Consider the following 24,421-nt stretch of genomic DNA (forward strand, 5'->3'; position numbering starts at 1 on the left):
CAATGGGTGTGCTTGTAGATTTTCTGCTGCTCACAGCTAATGTTGTGGGCTACATAATCCAGTCCCTTGTGCGGTGGATAAAGAGGCCCACAGAGAAAAGGGTCACCAATGAAATATGTTTGATAACAGGTACAGCCAGCGCAAAAGGACTCGGTCGACTTTTTGCTTTAGAATTTGCTCAGAGAGGCGCGACGCTTGTCCTGTGGGATATAGATGCAGATGGGAATGAAAAGACGGCTGTGCAGGTGAGGGAGCTGGGAGCCAGGGCTTATGCTTATACCTGTGATGTGAGCCAGCGAGAGGATGTCTACAACACAGCACAGAGAGTACGGCAGGAAGTAGGAGATGTCACCTTCCTGATCAATAATGCTGGGGTTGTTGCCGGGAAACCCATCCTGCAGTGCTCAGATGAACTCCTGGAAAGGACCATGAAGACTAACTGCCATGCTCATTTCTGGGTAAGTGTCGGCACAGCAAACCAAAGGTAAGGTGATTGAGAGGCAGTGTGCACTTGGGCGTACAGCGCTGCCTTGGCGGTCTTGGTTTCTGTTTGTTACTGCCTCTAATCTGCTGTCTGACCTTAGAGAAATCACTTTATCTCAGTCTGCCTCTTTTGCTTGACTATTTGTGCTCTTTATTAGAGAGACAAGGTGGGTGAGATAATGTCTTTTCTTGGACCGACTTCTGTTGGTGAAAAAGACAAGCTTCTGAGCTCTCACAGCACTTCCTCTGGTGTGCTCTTTGTGACAGAGACTGACTTAGTATTTGTTCAGGGATTTGGGACCAGGTGGGTTCCCTGTGTTTAGATTCTGACTTTGGATGATTCCCTACCAGTGCAACTAGTTGAGCTGGCTGTGCGGGAGGGGTGTGTGTGTGCTGGAGGACGACTCACAGAAGCATTCAACACTGTAGTGGTGGTTTAGTCTTTAAAGCACAAAACAGAGAGTGGAAGGAAAGGAATCAGTTGTGTGCTGTGACCTGGGCAAATCCGCAAGGACCAAATTTTCAAAAACATCAGTGCAGGGCTTCTTAGACTTCATTGCACCATGACCCTCTTCTGACAACAAACATTACGACAGGACCCCAGGAGGGAGGAGCCTCACTCTGCCACCTCAGGTATGGAGTGTATGGCAGGGTGAAGCAAAAGCCCGAGCACCTTTGGCCTGGGCAGGTGGCCCAAATCCCAGGAGTTCAGCTCTGGCAGCCAGGATGCTGTCACTTGAGCCCCAGTGCTCAGGATGGAAGCCCCTGGGCTTGGGCTTTGACCCCAGAGGGTGGGGCTTGATTTTCAGCCCTGGGCCCCGGCAAATCTAAGCTCAGCCATGGTGACCCACTTTGGGGCTCTAACCCAGTGTGAGAACTGCTCGCACTCGCTACTTGTCCACAAATGAAACTTGTTTTCCGAGAAAGCTACTTCCACCATAGTTGGAAAGATCTGGTAAAAATGCCGATAGCTCATCTAAAGTGGCTTTTTTGTTTTAATCTTCTATTCAATTTAACACTGTTAAATTAGTACCAGGAATTCCTGTGTAGGGCATTCCAGATCTCTATAGCTTCAGAGGGGTAGCCGAGTTAGTCTGTAACAGGAAAAACTTAAAAAACAACAAACAGACTAGTAGCACCTTAAAGGGTTAGCTCTTTGGGGGCCACTGCTCCTATATTTAACTGCACCTCTGCAGGTATTCGGCAGTCACACCTCTCCTTGCCTGTGGATCACTGTTTGCAGCCAGTGGGATTAGCGGAAAGCGGTACAGACCAGGACACTGCTTGCAGATGTTCCCATTGGCCATAAAACTGCGCTCTACAGCCTATGAGAGCTGTGATCACCCAATACCTGTGGAGGCACAGGTAAATATAAAGATGGGGTCCGGCTCGCAGGCTGGAAATTACCCACCCTCGATCTAATTCAACCCCAATAGATTATCACAAGCCTTCCTTCCTGAATGTGACTATGGACTCTGTTTATGGTCAAATATTTTACAGTCACTGTGCAGAACCTCAGGGACCTATGGGACATAGTTCAGGAGTTGATTGATTTTTCTGATTTGGATTCCCTCTCAGGATTGTTCTCATTTATATTGTAGTAGGATTTAGGAGGCCTAGTCTTGGACTAAGAGCCCCTTAGCACAAAGTATAAAAAAATACAATCCCTGACCAATGTTTCTTCTAATTCTGTAGTGTCCAGCATGCTAGCCACTAGCCACATGTGGCCAGTTGTGTGTGGCTATTTGGCTTGAACAGTGTGGCTATTTGGCTGGTTGAGTGTGACTAGCTCACTATACTGCTTCGGAACTGGTTGGACACCACAGCTCTAATCTTTTTCATTCATTTGCAGAATTTTTCCATCCACGTGTGGAATAATTTTGTGCATGCCAAGGCCTGTGCAAAGGTGCACCAGAGTCCTCTCTAATTTTTTCCATCCATGTGTGGATTTTTTCCATCTTTGTGCAGAATAATTGTATGTGCACTGATGCATGTGCAAATGTGCACCACAATTAGAAACATAAAACCTAGATGTGGGCACTCTGCTAATCGGCTGGATGGCATTTGAATCTCTCCCTAGTAGCCAAGTGCACAGTTTACAGGGAATGCTGTCCCTGACCCATTAATTACAAACTTTCAAACTCACCCTCAGCAAAGTCCAGGCAAAATAAATAAATCCAATTTTCCAAATACACAAAACCAATATTTTGAATCTGTTTTATGTCAACCTAAAAGTGTTAATTTATGGACAAAGATGAAGTCCGAATGAATTTTCAAGACTTTGAAGTCTTGATAAGAGCTACATTTATTTAGTGGAGATATTTCTCCATTAAATAACTCGACTCTTCTCAGGAGAAAGGCATCTACCTTCAATGAGAACAATGTGCTTCGGAAGTTACATCAGTGATTTTATAACCATAGATTCACCTTAGTCATGGGAAAAGAAGGGTTACTTACCTGTAACTGTTGTTCTTCGAGATGTGTTGCTCATGTCCATTCGAATTAGGTGTGTGCACCGCATCTTCCGGAGTGTTTTCCCTAGTGGTACCCGTAACGCCGGCAGGGTGCCCCGTGGAGTGGCACCGCCATGGCGGGGCATAAGTACCCCTGCCGGCACTTCCCCACCTTAGTTCCTTCTTGCCGAACACTCCAACGAAGGGGAGGTAGTGGGGGAATCGAATGGACATGAGCAACATATCTCGAAGAACAATAGTTACAGGTAAGTAACCGTTTTTTTCTTCTTCGAGTGGTTGCTCATGTCCATTCGAATTAGGTGACTTCCAAGCCAACCTCACTTCAAGGAGGAGGGGTCGGAGCACTCAGAAAGAGAAGTCCACGAAAGTTGAACAATCCAAACGAATTTATTCAACTAAGCGAACACAGAAAACTGTAGAAAGTGCAATGTGACACAGATAAAACAAACATATTTACAAAACAGAGCTGAGGACCGCAGAGCCCAACCCTGCATCCTCCCTAGCCTGCTGTGCCAGCGTGTAGTGCACTGTAAAGGTATGGAGCGACGACCATGTGGCTGCCCTGCAGATTTCAGTGATTGGAACCTGCGCCCCAAAAGCTACAGAGGACGCCTGCGCCCTGGTGGAATGTGCTGTAACCCGGGGCGGGACCTTCCCGGCCAAGGCATAACACTCCCTGATACACCAATTGGACAGCCTCTGGGTTGATCTGAGGAGCCCTTTCATTCTGTCAGAGACAGCATTAAACAATTGTGTGGATTTGCAAAAGGGTTTAGTTCTATCAATATAAAAAGCTAGTGCACGTCTAGCATCCAGGGTATGGAGCACTTGCTCCTTAGGGGAGGCGTGGGGCTTTGGAAAGAAAACCGGGATGTAAATTTCTTGGGACAAATGAAACGGTGACACCACCTTAGGGAGAAAAGCTGGATAAGGGCAGAGCCTCACATTATTGTCAGTAAACACTAGGTAGGGCGGGTTTACAGTTAACGCCCTCAGCTCGGAGACCCTGCGAGCCGACGTAATGGTCACTTCATGCAACCTTCATAGAGAGGTGCTTCAAAGAACACGTGGCCAGCGGCTCAAAGGGGGGTGACACAAGTATAGGCAAAATGAGGTTAAGGTCCCAAGTGGGAAGAGGGGGTCTAACCGAGGGATACAACTTATCCAAACCCTTAAGGAACCTTTTGGCCACAGGGTCAGAAAACAGAGAAACTCCTGCCGAGCCAACATGGAAGGAGGAGAGAGATGCCACATGGACTTTGATAGAGGTGGTAGAGAGGCCACTGGACCTAAGTTCAAAGAGGTAGTCCAGAATTGACGGGACAGGTGCATGGGACGGGTGCACTCCCCTTCTGGACGCCCAAGACGAGAAGTGCCGCCACTTGGCTGCGTACGATGACCTGGTAGACGGTTTCCTACTACTTAGGAGCACCATCTGTACCTCCTGGGAACATTCCTTTTCCGGTTGGGTCAGCCACGGATAAACCAGGCCATCAGGTGGAGAGAGCTGAGATTCAGGTGAACCATGGTCCCCCCCGTCCCAGGGTTGGGTCAGGAAATCCCGAACCGGCTGGAGCGTTACAGGCTCCTCGCTGAGCATATTCACCAGGATAGGGAACCAAAACTGCCTGGGCCACCGGGGGGCTATCAGGATGACCGTCGACCTGAAGGTCTTGACCTTGGTCAGAACCCTGCGAATTAGGGGAAACGGAGGGAAAGTGTAGAAGATGCCCGCCGGCCACGGCACGGTCATGGCATCCCCCCTGGAGTGTTCCCCCAGCCCCAACAGGGAGCAGTAGCTCCAGCACTTGGTGATGCGTGCCGAGGAAAAGAGGTCTAGTAGGGGGCAACCCCACCTGCGGAAGATCTGACAAAGTGCCGAATCCTTGAGAGACCATTCGTGGGCTCCGACAGACTTGCTCAGAGCATCGGACAGCAGGTTTTTGCACCCCGGCAGGTACTCTGCCTGCAAAACTATGTCATGCTCTACGCACAGGTCCCAGAGGCACAGAGCCTCGTGGCAGAGGGGAGGCGACCGGGCTCCCCCTTGCCTGTTGAGGTAAAACACAGCCGCCATGTTGTCCAGGCGGACCAGGACAGAGCGGCGAGAGAGCTTTGACAGGAAGGTCTCGCAGGCTCTCCTGACTGCCCTGAGCTCCCGGACATTTATGTGCAGAGCCTGCTCTGCAGGGGACCATAACCCCTGGGTCCTGTGACACCCCAGGTGCGCTCCCCAACCCAGGTCCGAGGCATCTGTGACCAGAGTGAGCGAGGGGGGAGGTACAGTGAACGGAACCCCACTGCACACCACAGCCTCCTGGGTCCACCATTGTAAGGAGGCTATCACCTCCGGAGGCACTGTGAGAACCGTGTCCCAGAGGCCCCTGGACTGGTTGAATGCTCTTGCCAACCAGGCTTGCAGAGGCCTGAGCCGCATTCGAGCATGGCGTACCACATACGTTCATGCCGCCATGTGTCCCAGCAGCCTCGAGCAGACCTGGGCGGTCGTGATGGAGAACCGGGTTAACTTGGAGACCAGCTCCACTATGGACAGAAACCTGGTTCTGGGGAGGAGTGCTCTCGCCACCCTGGCGTCCAGGAAGGCACCTCCTAATTCGATGTGCTGGGATGGAGTCAACAATGACTTTTCCTCATTTAGCATGAGCCCCCAGCCTTACGAAGAGGGCCCTTGTGAGGGAAACATGGGCCTCCACTTGTTTGTAGGAACGACCACGAATAAGCCAGTCGTCTAGGTACGGAAAGACGTGTACCCCTTTTGTGCGGAGAAATGCCGCTACGACTGCCATGCATTTTGTTAAGACCCTGGGTGCTGTTGAAAGGCAAATGGGAGCATTGTAAATTGGAAGTGACATCGGGAAACAATAAAACGGAGAAACCTCCTGTGGCTGGGTCTTATTGCCACATGGAAGCGAGCGTCCTTGAGATCGAGAGTTGCGTACCAGTCTCCTAGCTGTAAAACTGGGATAACTGAGGCCAGGGTTACCATTCTGAACTTGGATTTCACCACCGTCTTGTTGAGGTCCCTGAGATCTAAGGTGGGACGAACCCTGCCCTTTGGTTTTGGGACATCAAAATACCGGGAGTAAAACCCTCTGCCCCTCAGATGCGAGGGGACCCTCTCCACAGCTCCCTTTTCGAGGCGCGCTAGCACCTCCTGACGGAGGATGCCTTTGTGAGAGGTGTCCCTGAAAATGGACGGGGCGGGCAGGGTGGAAGAGGGCGAGCCCAGGAAGGGAACAGTATTGCCATTTCTGACTATTTTTAGAACCCAGGCATTGGTGGTGATTTCTGTCCAGGCGTGGGCAAACCGGGATAACCTGGCCCCAAATGGGGGGCCAGGGTGGGAGGCTGGTGCACGACACTCTAGCAGCCCGTCAAAACTGGTGCTTGGTTCTGCTGAGAGGAGCCTTGACCAACGCCACGGGGGTTGTCCCCTCTCGGGCGATGTCGACAATCCCTTGCGGATGAGGGGCCCGCAACCGCCCCCGCACCCCCACTGGGGGCACGAGGACGGCGTCTCCAGTAATCCCCACGGGGGACCTGGGACTGCATTCTCCTCTGCTGTCTGTAGGGCAGCTGACGATGCTGAGGGGCCGGCGTGTGAATCCCCAAGGACCGGAGAATAGACCTCGTGTCCTTAAGCGTATGGAGCCTGGAGTCCGTTTACTCTGAAAACAAGGCTTTTCCGTCAAACGGCAGGTCCTGGATTGTGGTTTGGATGTCCGGAGATATTCCAGACACTTGTAGCCAGGCACCACGGCACATAACCACACCTGATGCCATGGTGCGGGCTGCAGAGTTAACAGTGTCCAGGGAAGCCTGAAGGGCCGTGCAGGCAGTGGTTCTGCCCTCCGAAGTCATGGCCGCAAACTCCTGACGGGTCTCGGCAGACAGTTTATCCTTATGCTTATAATACTTGGCAGGCCATGGATAAGTTTAACGACTCAGCATCGCTTGCTGGTTCGCAATGCGGAGTTGCACTCCGCCAGTGGCATACACCTTATGGCCCATCAGGTCCAGGCGTTTAGGCTCCCTAGCTTTCGGGGACGGCCCCAGTTGGGGGAGCCTCTCCTTTTGAGCCGCAGCCTGAATGACCAAGGACCCCAGGACAGGTTAGGAGTACAGGTGTTCATGTCCCGACTGGGGAACGTAATAGCGGCTCTCGACTCCCTTTAAGGTAGGGGTCAGGGTCGCCGGGGTCTGCCACAGGGCATTAGTAATCTTGGCCATAGATTTATTAAGTGGCAATGCCAAGCAGGCGGGCGCATCGTCCGAGAGGATGTCAATCATGGGATCCATGTCCTCCACTACTGGCTCCACTGGGACACCCAGATTGGAAGCCAGACGCCTAAGTAGCTCCTGATGCGCTCCAGTAGTCAGACTCAGGCCAGGGAGGCGCAGATGATGAATGTCCTGCCACCAAGGAGGGAGCAAACCTGGCCATAGACTCAGGTTTGCCCAAGTCCGCGCGATGAGGGCGTGCCGGCCTGGGAAAACTGGTGCCGGTTGCAGTGCCTGTTGTGGCACCAGGAGGACGGGTCCCGGTGCCGGGAGTGGAGCCGGTTGCGGCACCAGGAAAAATGGTCCCGGTTGTGGTGCCGCCCTGGAACATAGCTGCGGTGCTGAAGTCGGAATTGGTTGCAAGACGAACCCTGAAGTCACTGGTGATGGTGGAACTGGCATGGCCCATCGGGTCAATGCCGGTGCCTGTAACGGTGCCGAAACTTGCATCGGTGCTGAAGAAGCTGATGCTGAAGGGCCCGGTGCCGACGACTGAAACGAGACCCCGGGAAAGCTACTCAGCGCTGGTACCGATGATGGTGCCGTAGACGGTGCCTCAAGGCCTGGGTGATACGGCACCGGAGCAGCCAAGACGGGGTCTGGAAGAGGTCCCGGCATCAAGGGTGGTTGACTCCAGTCGAGCGCCAAGTGAAGCCTGGTGACCTGCGTCGAGGCCGGCACCGATGTGGAGGCAAGCGGTACTGGTCCCGCAGGGGACGGTCCCACTGCATAAGCGACTGGTGCCGTCCAGTTGTGCCGGTGCTGAGGCGAAACTGGTGCCAACATGGCCTCCAGCGTAGGTAACCTCGACTTCTCCACCTCAACCGACGACGGAGGGGAGGTAGTGAGGCTAATAAGGTCATGAGCCGCCTCAAAAGTGTCTGGCGTGGAGGGGCAGTGTGAGGGTAGTTGCCCTGGACTGGATGGGCGTCCCGCTCACTTACGCCGCACCGTGGTGGATGAGGAGGTGCGCACTGGAGACCCGGCACTGTGGTGTAGGCCCGACTTGGACTTCCGGCTCGGAGACCTACCACGGGACGTTCCTGACCTCTTCGGTGCTGGGGAGTGAGACCAGTGCTGAACCGTCAACACCGAGGCTCGGTCTCGAGATGGGGCATCGCACATGGACACCGGTGCACTGCACACCGCAGAGTGTCCAGTCGGTGCCGGCTGTAAAGCCGCTTCCATGAGAAGTTTTAGACGAGAGTCTCTCTCCCTCTTAGTGCGCGGCTTAAACGTCTGGAAGATGGCCCTCACGCAGACACTTCAGACAACTGTCGTGAGGGTCTCCTTTGGGCATAAACTTTGCGCAGACAGCACAAACCTTAAAGCCTTGTGGCCCTGGCATTCCTCGCCCCCGAAGGGGGAGAAGAAAACAAAGAGACACTATCTAACTAATTAAACTATTTAGAACTATCTACAATGCTAAGAGAAACGGGAACCATTAACTGAACTAACAGAGACACGCTCCAACGACCGTCACGGGCGGTAAGAAGGAACTGAGGTGGGGGAGCGCCAGTAGGGGTACTTATGCCCTGCCATGGCAGTGCCTCTCCAGGGAACACCCTGCCGGCGCTACGGGTATCTCTAGGGAAAGCGCTCCGAAAGACGCGGTGCACACGGTGCGCACACCTAATTCGAATGGACATGAGCAACCACTCAAAGAAGAACTGACGGGTCGTGCATATGTTGCGGAAGTGCCTTCAGAGGGCCAAATGGCATCAGTGAAAACACACTGAGGGTATTTCTCAGTCTTCTGCTTTGCTTGTGTAGCTTGAGCGCAGCTGTTTGTGTTTAGAAAGGTCAGGCAAGCAGAGTGTTCCCCTCCTGGCGATAACATATACATGACATGGTGGTTTCCAAGGTAGAACTCTGATTTGCTTCCCAGAATTTCCCTGATGAATGAAACCTAAGCTGGTGGCCAGGCTAAGATCAACAACAAAAGAGTTGTTGTTGAAGGGCTAGTGCAACATAGGACAGCAAGGGGGAAAGCTGTCTCGGCCTCATGTCTGCGAGCATGTCTGTTTGAGAAGCAGAGTGGTCTATTGGAACAAACAAAGGATTAGGAAGTGAGCAGTTCTAGGTCCCACATCCCACTCATGTCACTGCTCTGTGCCTCACTTTCTCTCTGTGTAAAATGCTCATTGGTCCTGCTGAGTAACCAAACGCTCAGGTCTACTATGTTAAATGAAGTGTGAGCACCATTTGATTGCCACACTGGTTTCTTAACCCAAACAACCAGCCTCTGTTTCACAATTTTGATTCTGGTGACAGCGGCCAAACCAAAACCAACATGAAGAAAAGTATGTCCTGAAGCCTTAGTTGGGAGGATGGTTTAAGGATGTTATTTAACATCAAGAAGACAAGAGTGCAAGAAGATATCCTGCAAACGTATGAACTAGACTGAAAATATACTAGTTCTCTCCAGTAGGGGTGTAATAATATAGTCAATTAACCGATTAATGGAAAAGCAAAAGCTTATAGGTTAATACTACAGGCAACATGCATTTCCCTTCCTCTTCCCCCATCTGTAAATTTAGCAGCAGGCTGGCCAGCAGCCCAGCTCAGTTCTGGCTTTTGATGAGTCCAGGTCCTACCCCTGCTGCGGATCTGCATTTAAAGTGTATTAGAAACCAGACAGGTAGGCAGCCCGATTCAGTTCCGGCTCATGCTGGGTCTGGGAGCTCAGACCCCCACAAAGAGGGGCTGCTGCCACCCATGCTGCTGCCTCTTTATCAGAGGCAGCAGCACAGGGAGACAGGCAGCTGGTCTGTGAGGGGATCTGGTTTTTAAACTGGCTTCCCTCATGGACCAGCTTCCACCTGATACAGAGGCACTGGCTGCCGGCCTGGTCCCCCAGGAACTATAGAATAATTGACTGATAAGAATTCTTGAGATTAATTGACTTTTCAATTAACCGATATTTAACATCCCTACTCTCCAAAGAGCTAGCCAGAGGAGAAACCCGAGGGTATGTCTACACTACAGAGTTAGTTCGAACTAACGGACGTTAGTTCAAACTAACTTTCATAGGCGCTACACTAGCGCTCCGCTAGTTCGAACTTAATTCGAACTAGCGGAGCACTTAGTTCGAACTAGGTAATCCTCATTTTACGAGGATTAAGCCTAGTTCGAACTAGCTAGTTCGAATTAAGGGGTGTGTAGCCCCTTAATTCGAACTAGTGGGAGGCTAGCCCTCCCCAGGTTTCCCTGGTGGCCACTCTGGCCAACACCAGGGAAACTCTATTGCCCCCCTCCCAGCCCCGGACCCCTTAAAGGGGCACAGGCTGGCTATGGTGCCCATGCCAGGTGCAAGCCTGCCAGCACCCAGCCAGCAGACCCTGCACCTGGCACGGCTCGAACCAGCCACCCGATGCCCCCCAGCCCTCCCCCTTTTCCCGGGACCAGGCTGGCGGCTCCCGGGAGCTTGCCCGGGACCGCAAGAGGCGGGCACCTGCCTGGGCTAGTGCGGACATCGTGGACTTTGTCCACGATCTCCGCACTAGGCACAGGAAAGTGGCCGTCTAGGGCAGGAGAGCTGCCAGCCTGGCCACCCAGGAGCAGGTGTGCATGAAAATCAAGGGGGTAAACTGAGACCCCCGACCCTGAGCCCTGAGCTTACAATGGCTGTCCTGGGTCAGATCAAAGGTCCATCTAGCCCAGTAGCCTGTCTGCCGCCAGCGGCCAACCCTAGGGACCCTGGAGGGGATGGACCGAAGACAGTGACCAAGCCATTTGTCTCGTGCCATCCCTCTCCAGCCTTCCACAAACCTTGGGCAGGGACACCACTCCTACCCCCTGGCTAATAGCACTCCATGGACCCAACCTCCATGACTTGATCTTACGTCCCTTTAAACTCTGTTCCAGTTCTAGCCTTCACAGCCTCCTGCAGCAAGGAGTTCCACAGGTTGACTCTTTGCTTTGTGAAGAACAACTTTCTGTTACTAGTTTGAAGCCTGCTACCCATTCCTTTCCTTTGGTGTCCTCTAGTCCTTCTTTATGGGAACTAATGAAGAACTTTTCTGTATGCACCCTCTCCACCCCACTCCTGCTTTTAGAGACCTCTATCCTGTCCCCCCTCTGTCTCCTCTTTTCTAAGCTGAAAAGTCCCAGTCTCTTTAGCCTCTCTTCATATGGGACCTGTTCCCAACCCCTGATCATTGTAGTTGCCCTCCCCTCTCCCAGCCTCTCTCTTCCCCTCTCCCATCTCCTTTTCCCAGTCTCCCCCAGTTTTGTTCAATAAAGACAGATTCCATTTTTGAACACAATTGTCCTTTATTTTGGACATCAAGAAAAGGGGCTAGGGAAGGGTAAGTGGAAGGAAGTGAGGGAGGAATGGGGCACGAGCCCCCGATGGGGAGGACTGGGCTGGCTCTGCGGGCTTCTGGGGGTGGAAGGTCTCCTGCAGCCCCTCAATTGCCCCCTCTCCCCAGATGGCAGCCTGCGGCAAGTGCAGCCGGTCTGATGGCCGAGTGGTGTGATGTGCCCAGTGTGGGTACTCCGGGCACTCCAAGCCAGGACTGCTTTGCAAGCGGGGCACCCCTGAGAACTGTCTGTCCAGGGTGGGGGTCAGGACCCTTTAAGCGCAGCCCTCGGCTAGCCTGAGACAGCATCTCCACGCTCTGAGTCCTCCTCTGATGCCCTGCCGGCACTGCTTCCGGCCATTCTTAAGCCCGGTTCAGGGTCCACTTAATGTGGACATGCTAGTTCGAATTAGCAAAACGCTAATTCGAACTAGTTTTTAGTTCTAGACGTGTTAGTTCGAAATAGCTTAGTTCGAATTAACTAATTCGAACTAAGTTAGTTCGAATTAGCGCTGTAGTGTAGACGTACCCCAAGAGAGGTATTTTGAGTTTATCCCGTCTGAAACAACATAGCTTATGTGGTTCCATCCATCTTACCTAGGGATACAGTGCTGAGTGCATTTAGGCATTATGCAAAATATTGTATTCTGAAACTGCCCAATTACATTCTGGTAACAGTTGTTGTTCAATGTATGATTTGTGGTTGTAGGCAGCTAATTCTGGAAAGTAGCTTATCAGTCACGGACTTGAGGAATGAGGTCTGGATCGCATTGATCCCAGTTTCACAGGACCCAAAGATGAAAAGACAACCCGAGGAAGGATATTTTAAGAGGATTACAGAGAAAACTAATCTTGTTACCCAGCAAAACCATCTCACGTGTGCAACTGAAAAGGAACTTTAAATGGGCATCAGTGTTTCCTAAATTGGCAGGAAAGGGAAAGTAGGAGAGGCTAAGAAAATCAAACAAATGGCTGAGATACAGTTATGTGTTGCTTGGAGTTACCTGATCTCCCTTGGTCACATTCAGATTTTTTCATAGAAATCTCTTTGGCCAAAGCACTGTTTAAATACGGTTTCTGGATTGACTTTGAGTTGATTTTAGTAGGGCCCTTCTAAAGGCAGTTTGTAAGTGCATGATAGATAGCTGGGACCCACCTTAGCTCCCATTGTTTTTCATTTCTGGATGCAGACACAGCTCTTCTCTGAAAGCATCAGTGGCTTCCAGCCAGCCCATGAAAGCTTTGCTGGGTTCCGGCCATTTATCAGTGCATTAGCCAACAGAACACATCTCCCAGATGACAGCCGCACCATTATCAGAGTTCTCACTTTTGTGGCAGGCGTGCTTTTTGCACAGCACTGCAAGGTAAAGATGATTCTGGGCTGCGTCTTCAGTTAACATTTTAGCTTGGCCTACATTAGAGATTCTTGCTCTCCTGCCAGTGCATCTCTACCAGTCTGAGCTATGATAGAAGTGGCGGCTGGCATTGGAACCCCTGTATTGTCCAAGCCTGTACAGAGCAGTTCTAACCAATGGGATGGATAAAAGAATGCTGGAGGTCTGTAATTACACTAATGCTCCCATTGAAGGCCACATTATGCAAATACTCTTTCTGCTTTAAAATATGGAAAACCTTCATTTGCATCTGAACTTTAAAGGGATGTGTTTTCAATAATCTCTGAATGTGATCTCCCCTCCCCCGTACTGACAGACTGTCGTTCTTTTCCTCTGGTGCCCAAATAAGCATTAATCAAACAAGAAAACCTTCTCCATTTTTGTAAATCAGGACACTGGTTTCTGTGGGATCCTTATGAATTTAGTATGTAAATGGCCAATAGCTAGATATCGGCTTGAACCTGAACCCTGGATCTCAGTTTCCCCAAATTTGGATGGAGTTGAGATCAAAACAGTTTGGCCTCTGTGTAACATAATGAGCTAAATCAAAACCTCAGAGCCTACATTGCCCAAACATTGGGCAAGTCCAGGTTGTAATTTTGTAGTCCAAACCCATCTGCCTGATGTTAAATCACATGCATCATTGACTGGAAAGCCATGAAAAAAATCTCTGCTAAGGGGCTCTGTGAAATGTTGATACAAATATACAAATACACCAATCAGCACATCTCCAGCATGTTGGAAAAATCTCCATGCAGCTGCCAAATCAGAAACAAGAAAATTGCAAATGCCTAAGATCTTGACTCCACATAACGGAATCAAGGCCAGTAAATGAAGCTGCTTCTCTGGAGTAAAAGTTGAGCCATGAGTCTTTTGAGCTGCAGCTAGGGTTGCCAGATGGTCTCCTAAAAAGTACCAAACACACGGTATTTTCTTGGTCGATCAAAAAAAAAAAAAAAAAAAAAAAGGAACGTGGGATAAGCAGCCCCACCTCCCAGCTGGGACTCCCAGCTGGAACTCCCAGCTGGGACTCCCAGCCACTCCCCCGTCCCCGCCAGGTTTCTGCGCAATCACACGTTCCTAGCGCTGATCGTGGCCCCGCCTTCCCGCTGCTCCTCCCACCCACGCCAGGCTTCCGTTCAGTGCGCAGCCAGAAAAATCAGAGAATATCGGACAGTGCACATGTCCGGTATTCTCTGATTTTTTTTTTTACCGACAAAGCGCAAATACCAGACTGTTTGGTAGAATACCAGACACTTGGCAACCCTAACTGCAGCTAAGAATAGCAATAAATGTGTGAGCCAGCAGAACATCAGTACAACAGACCTTAAAGGACAGTACCTGCATGCAGCTTAGGTGTGCAAGTGTAGTAGGCTAGTGGTACACATGAATAAGCTCTCTTCCTTCTTTCCATGCAGACTGTCAAGGCTTTCATGCCAAAAATGATGGAGATGGACCACGGCCACATTGTGACTGTAGCAGGATGCTTGGGCCTCTTTGCAACAGCTTACGTGGAGGTCAGTATCTATGACTCACCATAGAAGCAGAGCTCTCAGGGCAAGATCAAAGTGGGGGCTTTTCTTTGACTTTAAATTCTCCCTAGAGACTGGCTATGTCTAGAGTACATCCCTTTTTCAATAAAAGGGATGTAAATTAGACATATCAAAATTGTAAATGAAGGCGGGATTTGAATTTCCCACGTTTTATTTACATAATAAAGTGGGCTTAAAATGCAGCAGGGGAGGTTTAGATTGGACATTAGGAAAAAATTCCTAACTGTCAGGGTGGTCAAATATTGAAATAAATTGCCAAGGGAGGTGGTGGAATGTCCCTCTCTGGAGATATTTAAGAACAGGTTAGATAGACATCTGTCAGGGATGGTGTAGACGGAGCTTGGTCCTGCCTTGAGGGCGGGGGGCTGGACTCGATGACCTCTCGAGGTCCCTTCCAGTCCTATGATTCTATGATAATGGCGGCCACGGCTTTTTTTTGAAACCTCATTACAGGATCTTTCGAAAAGGGGCATTTATTTTGAAAGATCTCTGTCTTAACCGTGGTCTTTTTTGAAAAGCGGCTTTCCGAAAAAAGCCGTGGCCACCATTATGTAAATGAAGCGTGGGAAATTCAAATCCCGTCTTCATTTACAATTTCAATATGTCTAATTTACATCCCTTTTTTCAATAAAAGGATGTAATCTAGACATATCCAGACAGTCAAACATTTGAGGGCTTACTCTCATGGGGTGCTGAGCACCTTCCCATAGCAGGCAGTCTCAATGAAAGCGCCGCACCTTACACAAGTGTGTGCTTTAAAATGCATCGGAATGTTTTTAAGCTTTCCCCAAGCGGCGGGAGCAGGTAATGCTAAGACATAGAAACTGTCAAGCCAAGGTCCAGTTTGGTTACTAGACTCCACTTTTTTCTTTCAGCACACAGCAATTTCTAAGGCTACGTCTAAGACTGGCATGATTTTCCGCAAATGCTTTTAAAGGAAAAGTTTTCCGTTAAAAGCATTTTTGGAACAGAGCGTCTAGATTGGCATGGACGCTTTTCCGCCAAAGCACTTTTGGCGGAAAAGCGTCCGTGCCAATCTAGACGCGCTTTTCCGCAAACAAGCCCCAATCGCCATTTTCGCGATCGGGGCTTTTTTGCAGAAAACAAATCTGAGCTGTCTACACTGGCCTTTTTATGCAAAAGTTTTGCGCAAAAGGACTTTTGCCCGAATGGGAGCAGCATAGTATTTCCGCAAGAACACTGACAATCTTACATGAGATCGTCAGTGCTTTTGCGGAAATTCAAGTGGCCAGTGTAAACAGCTGGCAAGTTTTTCCAGAAAAGCGGCTGGTTTTCCAGAAAAACTGGCCAGTCTAGACACAGCCTAACAGTTTAGCAGTTGTATTTAATTTCATGGGTGTTTCCCCCCTTAAACGTATTGTGGTTGATAAAACAGAAAGCATCACTAGGGTAGATTAGTGGCCTGAGCACAGCGCTGGGATACTTTGGAGTTCTAATACCACCTCTGACACTGATTCTGAGGGGACCTCGGGCAAACTACTTAACCCTTTCAAGCCAGTTTCCTTAGATCTAAATTGCAAATAATCATTATCTCATCAGAGGCCAATGGAAAACCTTCCAATGCTATGTCAACATAGAATTTCTTGTTGGGTTCTAGACATATGGTTCTGTATTCCCAAATCATAGCACTTATTTTCCTCATCTTTAGGACAGAGATAACAATGCATATCTACTGGTTAAAGCACTGCGGAATAGACAGATGAAATGCAAATGTTATAACTGAAGACATCCAAATCCCATTGAACTTTAGTAGCATTTGGGCATCTAACTCTCTTGGTCTCCTTTGAAAATCCTTTTCCCTTTGACAATCCTAGTCATAGTTCATTGCATTGTATACTGTTCTCCTGAGGACAGGGTGACCTTTGTTAAAAAGTTGGCAGCATATGAAAATTAAATATCAGCAATTGTCATCTTTGGCAAGTGACCCGACTATTCTCTCAGCATGTTTCAAATGTGTGCCGTGCAGTTCAGTCCATTATCCATATTAAAAAAGTGGGAGGTTTGAGAGATCTGCTTATCACAAGAGCCGATTGGTGCTAAAACTTTGAAACATTCTCAGCCGCTGAAAAGGGGAGCACTCAAGTGAGAGCAAATTACCTGGAATGTACAGTAAAAATAGCTCATGAACTAGATATTTGTTAGTATCTAAGGTGCCACAGGACTATTCTGTTTTAAAGTTAGAAGGGTAGCCATGTTAGTATATGAGACAGTAAAAATGGGACATTTGATGCTAATGACAAGGCCTTCAGAAACAATCTGACAGCCCAAACTAAATAAGGGGTGGAAAATGAGGTCCCTGAAATTAAGGAAAAAAACCAGTATAATTACAGGATTTGTATGCATCCCTTTAAAGAGCCATGACAATATGGATTAGGCATTTGGAAAGTATTACAGAAGCAATGTTAGTGCTGTGGTCAGATTTAAAAAGCTAAACTGATGGTGTAAATACACCTCACTCTTCAGGTCTGTACTGACCTGATTTGTATGGGGAAGTGAGGTTCACAACTATGCACATTTTTGCAAACAAAACAGCACATCTAAGCACTAAAAACACCTGGCTCTGAGTCAGATCCAAGCCAAACGAAAATCTCCCATTGGGTTTTAGATCTCATCCTTAATTCATTGGCAGCTGTAGTTTATCAGCAGGCATTGCTAGTAAAAGACATTTATCTGGGGGGGCAAAGACAGACAGTCTCCTGGATCAAAGAGAGATTATAGGACAATATGGTAAATTAAAAAGGAGTTTAAATCAGAGATAAAAAGAAAAATGTTTTGAGTGCAGGAACTCATTGAAACATACGACTGCATCCTTATGTCCCAATTACTTGGGACATTTGTTTGGCCCAGAATACTATTACTGCTTTTTGACCTGGTTTGCCAGTCAAAGCTTGGACCCAGAAGATGTTCCAGCTATGAGCAGAAATTAATGATAGAGTCTGGTGTTTTCTTTGATGCTTTTTATTTTTTAAATTCAGGAATGTACAAAGTCCTGCTTCTCCTAATGCAACAGGAACCAAAAAACCCCCAGAATAGCTTCTTTGCTCAGCCTCGATCAAGCCTCTTTAGCCAGCATCAGACCCAAAATCCCTCTCTTGCTTCTTCTAGGGACATACACCGTACTTCTCCAGGCTCTCCCTCTCTCACAGTATACGTGCTTCAGTTTCTGTATGTTCTCTGAATTTGTCTGCACTTCAGTTTGTACGTTGGTCAAACAGTACCCAGTCTAACCCTCCACCCGCACAGTGCTAGTTTCTGGCCAGACTCTTTTATGCCTTCTTTCAGGTGATGCTCCTTAGAGCTGTTTCTTACAGCATTCACACTCGTCAATTTTAAAAATATTTTAACCCAATCCACAACAATACTGAAATTGACACATGGAAAACTAACCCAGGCACAAGAATCTGTTTTCAGCACACATTCACAGGAATGCTTTGGTTCAATGAGCAAAGTTGCTCTGTGAAGAGAAGCCAACCTACGGCACTCCCATAGCTAAGCTAGCAATTACTGTCTACTACCAAAGGCCAGGTTTACACTAGGGGATACATTTAAATTAAGATACATGACTCCAGCTAAGTTGTGAAGCTGGAGTTGATGTACCTTGATTTGAACTTTGGTGCGTTCCTCATAACAGGTGGTCAATGGGAGAAATGCTCCCATCAACTTCCCTTATTCCTGGCAAAGAGTAGGAGTACCAGCATTACTGGGGGTACCCTCAGCATTTGATTTAGTGGGTCCTTACCAGACCCACTAAATCAAATGCCAGAAGATCAACCTCTGGCGCATCGATTCGCATGTAAGTATAGACATGGCCTAAGAGTGTTTCCAGTAAGAACAAGTTTCTTCCTTCACCTACCAGTAGGTAAAGCCTCATTTTCTGCAGGATTACTGTGCCAGCAAATTTGCAGTAGTTGGATTCCACGAAGCTCTTAGCCACCAGCTGAAAGCCAAGCGAGCCAATGGAGTGAAGACTACACTGGTGTGCCCCTCTCTTGTCAACACTGGCATGTTCACTGGATATAGAATCAGGTAATACCATTTACATTCAACTTGTTCAGACATTTCACACCTGTCCAGCTGCAACAAGGGTCAGTTCCTCAGTTGTTAGGGCATCTGAAAGAACACCTCCAGCTGACTTCGTAGCCAGCCAGAATCAGCAGACACCCCGTACACTTCATTGGTTCAGCCGCTCATAGAATGGAAGGATTAAACTTTCCTTTATTTAGCCTAGAGTACTTGTCCCTTCATGTTACTGAATTGCAGGCAGTCCCCGGGTTACGTACAAGATAGGGACTGTAGGTTTGTTCTTAAGTTGAATCTGTATGTAAGTCGGAACTGGCGTCCAGATTCAGCCGCTGCTGAAACTGACCGCCAATTCTGACTTACATACAGATTCAACTGAAGAACCCCAAGTCAGCTGCTGCTGAAACTGATCAGCAGCTGATTCCAGGAAGCCCGGGGCAGAGCAACTGTGCCTCCGGCTTCCTGTAGTCAGCGCTGGTTAGTTTCAGCAACGGCTGACTTGGGGACGTCTGGGGCAGAGCAGCCGGGGTGCTGCTGGGTTGCTCCAGTAGCACCGCTCCTCAGCGCTACTGGACCAACCCAGCAGCACCCCAGCTGCTCTGCCCCAGGAGTCCTGATTCAGCTGCTGCTGAAACTGACCAGCAGCGGCTGAATCAGGACCCTTGGGGCAGAACAGCTGGGGTGCTGCTGGGTTGGTCCAGTAGTGCCCAGAGTGGCGCTGCGGGACCAACCGGCAGCGCCCCAGCTGCTCTGCCCCAGGGTCCACAACAAAAGCCTGGTCTGCTGGGGGGGGGCACACTAGCTGCACCCCCCCAGCAGACCAGGGACACAGGGAACAAAGCGGCAGCGGGGGGTGCCTCGCCTCTGAGGCTTTGCTCTGGCGCGGGACCGCTTTGCTCCCAGTGCCCTTGGTTTGCTGGAGATGGTCCCCAGCAGACCAGGGGCACCGCAAGCAAACCCGCAGCCGCAGCGGGGTCCCTGCGCTTCTGAGGCTTTGCCGGAGCAAAGCCTCAGAAGCGGGGGACCCCGTTGCTGCTGCGGCTTTGCTCCCGGTGCCCCTGGTCTGCTAGAGACGGTCCCCAGCAGACCAGGGGCACCGGGAGCAGCTTTTCTCGCCCCGGAGGTCGAGGTGGCTGACCGCTGCCTGTGAGCTCCGGGGCGAGAAAGCCCCGTTCGTAAGTGCGGATCCGACTTATGTAAGTCGGGGACTGCCTGTACAGCAGTTTGGGTCACTGAGACAGCTAGAACACTGACATGTTATTCAGGGCAGACAGCACAATCAGAAGCTAAGGATGCCATCTCTTGATAAAAGTAGAGAACATTTTTACCTACAGACATGAAAGTAGAAACCAGAATTCTTCTGAGGTGTGGATGGAAAGAAGGGCTTCTGGAAGAAGAACCAGACTAGAAATGGATCCTTTAGAACAGGGGTTCTCAAACTTCATTGCACAATGATCCTCTTTCTGACAACAGAAGTTACTGCACGATCCCAAGGGGAGACAAAGCCTAAGTCTACAGAACCTCATTTCTCAGGGGAGAGGGTGGAGAAGAAAGAAGCAAAGCTGAAACCCAAGGGCTTCAGCCTCAGGCAGGGAACCTATAACCTGAGTCTTGCAGCCCAGGGCTGAAATTCTTAGGTTTTAGATTTGCTAAAGTGGGTCACTGGCAGAATCAGGAATAGAAGAAGGGCATCTTGTCCCCCTGGACCTCTGCTATAATGTAGATCTGATCTCAGTTTGGAGAAATCCATCTTGGTATAGGCTTCCTCCCCTTATAGGAAGGGACTCCTTAGTCTCACGTTAGTGTATCATCATTCAATAGGTTCAGTCTAATTTTAAGTATGTTGAGGGAACAAGTGAATAGTGACAGCTTCTGCAATTCGTAAGTTCCAGAGTTTGCTACAATTCTCTACTAGTTTCTTGGCCATGTCCAATCATCATTCTAGACCAGTGATTCTCAAACTGAGTTGGGACCTAATTCCCTCATTTTTTCCATCCATGTTAGGAATACATTTTATATGCTCTGAGGCATGTGCGGATGTGCACCACCAGTAAAACACATGCTGCCAGCTGTGGGAACTGTGGACGCTTTGCTAATCAGCTGGACAGCACCTGAATCTCTCCTGGGTGGCCACCCAAGCGCTAGGGAATGCCAGTTGGGAGCCTATTGGGGTTGCCAGGACTGGCCTAAACTTACTGGCTATGTCTAGACTGGCAAGTTTTTCCGCAAAAGCACCTGCTTTTGTGGAAAAACTTGCCAGCTGTCTACACTGACGATCATGTAAGAAATCATGTGCTTCTTGCAGAAATACTATGCTGCTCCCGTTCGGGCAAAAGTCCTTTTGCGCAAAACTTTTGCACAAAAGGGCCAGTGTAGACAGCTCATTTGTTTTCTGCAAAAAAGCCCCGATCGTGAAAATGGCAATTGGGGCTTGTTTGCGGAAAAGCGTGTCTAGATTGGCACGGACGCTTTTCTGCAAAAAGTGTGTTTGCGGAAAAGCGTCCGTGCCAAATTAGATGCTCTGTTCCGAAAATGCTTTTAACGGAAAACTTTTCTGTTAAAAGCATTTGCGGAAAATCATGCCAGTCTAGACGTAACCTTTAAGTGTGCTTTGCAGGGTTAGGGCCAGGAGGCAGGACTCCCCTTTCCTGCCAAGCTCATGTACAACTGAAGTTTAATGCTGAGCTCCTAATTTAGCTGCCCAAAGATGACGAGCCCCCTGTAGACTAGCTCAACTCATGTGGAGACCTTCAAAAAGAACTATTGCTTGGGTATGAGATACTCACGTATGGCAAGATACTCACATATGCTGTTTTTCCGCAAAAACTCTTGGAGCGTCCGCACCTGAAACATTTTTACGCAAAAAAAAAAAAAAAATCGAAAGAGCAGGGGAGTTTTTGCGCAATAGGGATTCCTCTATGAGGAATAACTCCTTTTTGTGCAAGAGCTCTTGTGCAAAAAAGGTGTGCGGGGACGGGGAACAGGGTTTTTTTGAGCAAAAAGAAGCAATTGAAAAAAGCACAGGTGCCCTGGTGGCCATTCTATAAATAGCAATCAGAGTTTCCTTTCGAACATGCGTCCATGCAGTCTGGACACTCTCTTTTGCAAAAACGCATCACTTTTTTGATGCGCTTTTGCAGTGTGGATGAGCTCTTGCACAAGTAGTTTTTGCAGAACATCTCTTCCGCAAAAAGCTTCTTGCGCAAGAAACCTGCAGTCTAGACACAGCCTGAGAGTCAGTTCTATTCAATGGCATGTTGCAGGTGCTATCACGACTGCACAAAATCAAAGGCTCACTAAAAATGACAGTTTTGATGTTAGCATAATAGAAGGAACTGAAGGATTACTAGCAATAACCACTACCAGTCAGAGTTGTTCAAATTCATTTAAGCCAGGAACACCTGCAGTTGTACGTCACCAACAAGGGTTGTATCTGAGTTAATCATAAGAAGAGTTTGGCAGGCAAGACTCCTTGGTTCTTGAACAGCCCAGGCCCTACCTAAGAAGATGTAAAAGGAAATGTTGACACTTTTCCTTCATGCAATGGTGGTTTCAGCAGGGTTATAACAATCTCATTTTCTCCAAATTTCTGTTGATTTGTCTTTAAATGAAACTTTTCCCAATTGTTTGTCTAGGCAAGAGCTGGATGCTCTTCTTCCTTCATTACAACCAGGTAACTGTGTGAAGACAGCGATGAAAGGAATACTGAGTAACCAGCCCATAATATGTATCCCCCGAGCGATGTACTTTGCAGTCGTTTCCAAACAGTAAGTATTTCCTCTGAGAACTGCAGCCACGTTAATTCATTTTAACAGCACTCTGTTTTAGGATGCAGTTAAAAGTGAACTAATTGTCTGTAGCATTGTCTGAGTGTCCCCAAATGGCTAGAACATTGATTTAATGAAAAAGCACATCAACCTTAGCACAGGGCTTGTGTCTGCTCCTTGGGAAACCCTGTTCTTCCCTCTGCACAAAGATTATTTTAAATATGCAAGATGCTACACCTACACCTTATGTTTGAAATAGCAAAGAGCATGGAGGTAAGAAATTTTAGAATAGGAGGCATGTAAAATAACCTGAAAAAGCCTTTGACAGAGTGTCAGCTAAATTACATTTAATGTTCAACAACTGTTAGCAATTTGGGGAACACGTCCTGAAATCTGACAAGATGGATTGTTTAATATGTCATAGCTTTTCCCTGCCTAATCCTATAAAATGTTACTGTATTAGAACAGTATTAGTAACCTAAGCTATTTTCTTTCTTTGGATGCAGAAGATAGCATAGATACCCTCTTAAGTTTTGTTCACTTTTCAATACATTTAGATCTAGTCCACAGATTCAATCAAGGCGCTAAAATAATTAATTGAAGGATAAACTGAGAAAATTAAAATCTTTTCCTAATTACTGAAACTTTATTTCCAGCCTCCTTCCATGGGATGTTCAAGTTCTTGTTTACAAGTTTTTGGGTATTGATAAGTGCATGTATCCATTCGTTAGACAAAGGAGAAGAGAAACATCATCTGATAGCAACAGGAAGATGAAGAGTGGTACTTGCACAAATGTAACAGCTTCAGGAACACTTTCTTAATCTAAACTTAGCTGGGAAAACCTGCTGAATAAAATCACTTCCATGTAGAAGCGCTTAGAGGTAGCATCTTCTATTGATCCATACTTGCTCTTTTGGTCAACATCTGAAGGCTCTCAGAAGAAATCTGATGACACCAAGCATTTATATAATAGCTACTACTCACTGAAAAGGACCAGATGAATGGTATAAATACATATGTAAGAATCTGATTTTTGGCTCCTTTGCTACACTTAGGCACATTTGATAACCCCATCTTTTAGTCTTATTCATAAGAGCAGGAAAATATTGCCATAAATTAGCAAATATAGCCCGTGGGTTATCCATGTTTTTACCTACCACGCACCCACACCCGTGGGGTATATATGTCCACGTCTTATGCAATTTGATTTTTACTCATATTACAAGATGACAAGATCAACATAATAAAATCAGCATCTTCGATTTAATAATAATTTAATAAGAGTGGCAATGTTGTGTTTACTAAAATAAAATAAGACTCAGTATTATCGGGCTGCATGATGTCGTAATCTTCAGTCTTTATAGCTTGCAAGTGGCAACCACATCAAAGACCTCCAAATTCTTTTATGAAGGTGGCAGAAGCCTCTGTGGATTATGTAAGTCCGCGGATTTTCTAATATATATATATATATATATTTTTTAAACACACGCTAGAAAAACTGTAGGTATTACATGAGTGTGTATTATACTTGAACGCGTGTTATATTCACTAATTTACGGTAGGTCTTCTACTTGACTGCAGAAGCTGGAATAGTATTTGGACCTAAAGTCGCAGGACAAGGCAAGTATATGAGGAGAACTTAAAAATCTTTCTAGGACTTTTGGTTGTTTTCAGGATTTCTTGGCCACCAACACTATCAAGAGGGATAGAATCATGTATTTTCAGACATGCTTCCCTTAATTGCTTTTGGATAGGAAGTTTTATTCCTTATGTTCTCGGATGGGAATACAGTTAATGGGCATGGGAAAGAATCCCCTCTCAGAGCTGGATGTATTTTATTTTACTTAAGTTATGAGAAACAGAAAACATTTGAAAAAAAATTGGGTTCTCTCTGTTTTTCATCAACTATAACCCCTTCATTGTGGGGCTATTCCACGAGAAAGCTGGGAGATCTTACAGGACGGTTGCCTGAGTTCCCATTTTAGGACTTTATAGGAATACTTGAGACTAATTGGCACCCAGGGTCCTTACCCTCCCATCTCCAAGAAAGGCATTTCACCTGGTAGAACAGGGGTCCTCAGGCTGGGAACAGATTAGAGTGT

General features: G+C 48.0%; 1 protein-coding gene across 1 annotated transcript; it reads left to right on the plus strand.

Moving 5' to 3' along the window:
- The first annotated feature begins 2 nt into the window (after nucleotides 1–2).
- LOC102460287 (retinol dehydrogenase 10-like) lies at nucleotides 3–23,483 on the plus strand. Its single transcript, XM_006132185.5, has 5 exons — nucleotides 3–458; nucleotides 14,376–14,474; nucleotides 18,412–18,557; nucleotides 22,187–22,318; nucleotides 22,975–23,483. The coding sequence occupies exons 1-5, from the start codon at nucleotides 3–5 to the stop codon at nucleotides 23,138–23,140; spliced, it is 999 nt and encodes a 332-aa protein (XP_006132247.3). The 3' UTR covers nucleotides 23,141–23,483.
- Nucleotides 23,484–24,421: the final 938 nt, after the last annotated feature.

Source organism: Pelodiscus sinensis, chromosome 17 (genome assembly GCF_052426305.1).
Source record: "Pelodiscus sinensis isolate ZL-2025 chromosome 17, ASM5242630v1, whole genome shotgun sequence".
Taxonomy (NCBI): domain Eukaryota; kingdom Metazoa; phylum Chordata; order Testudines; family Trionychidae; genus Pelodiscus; species Pelodiscus sinensis.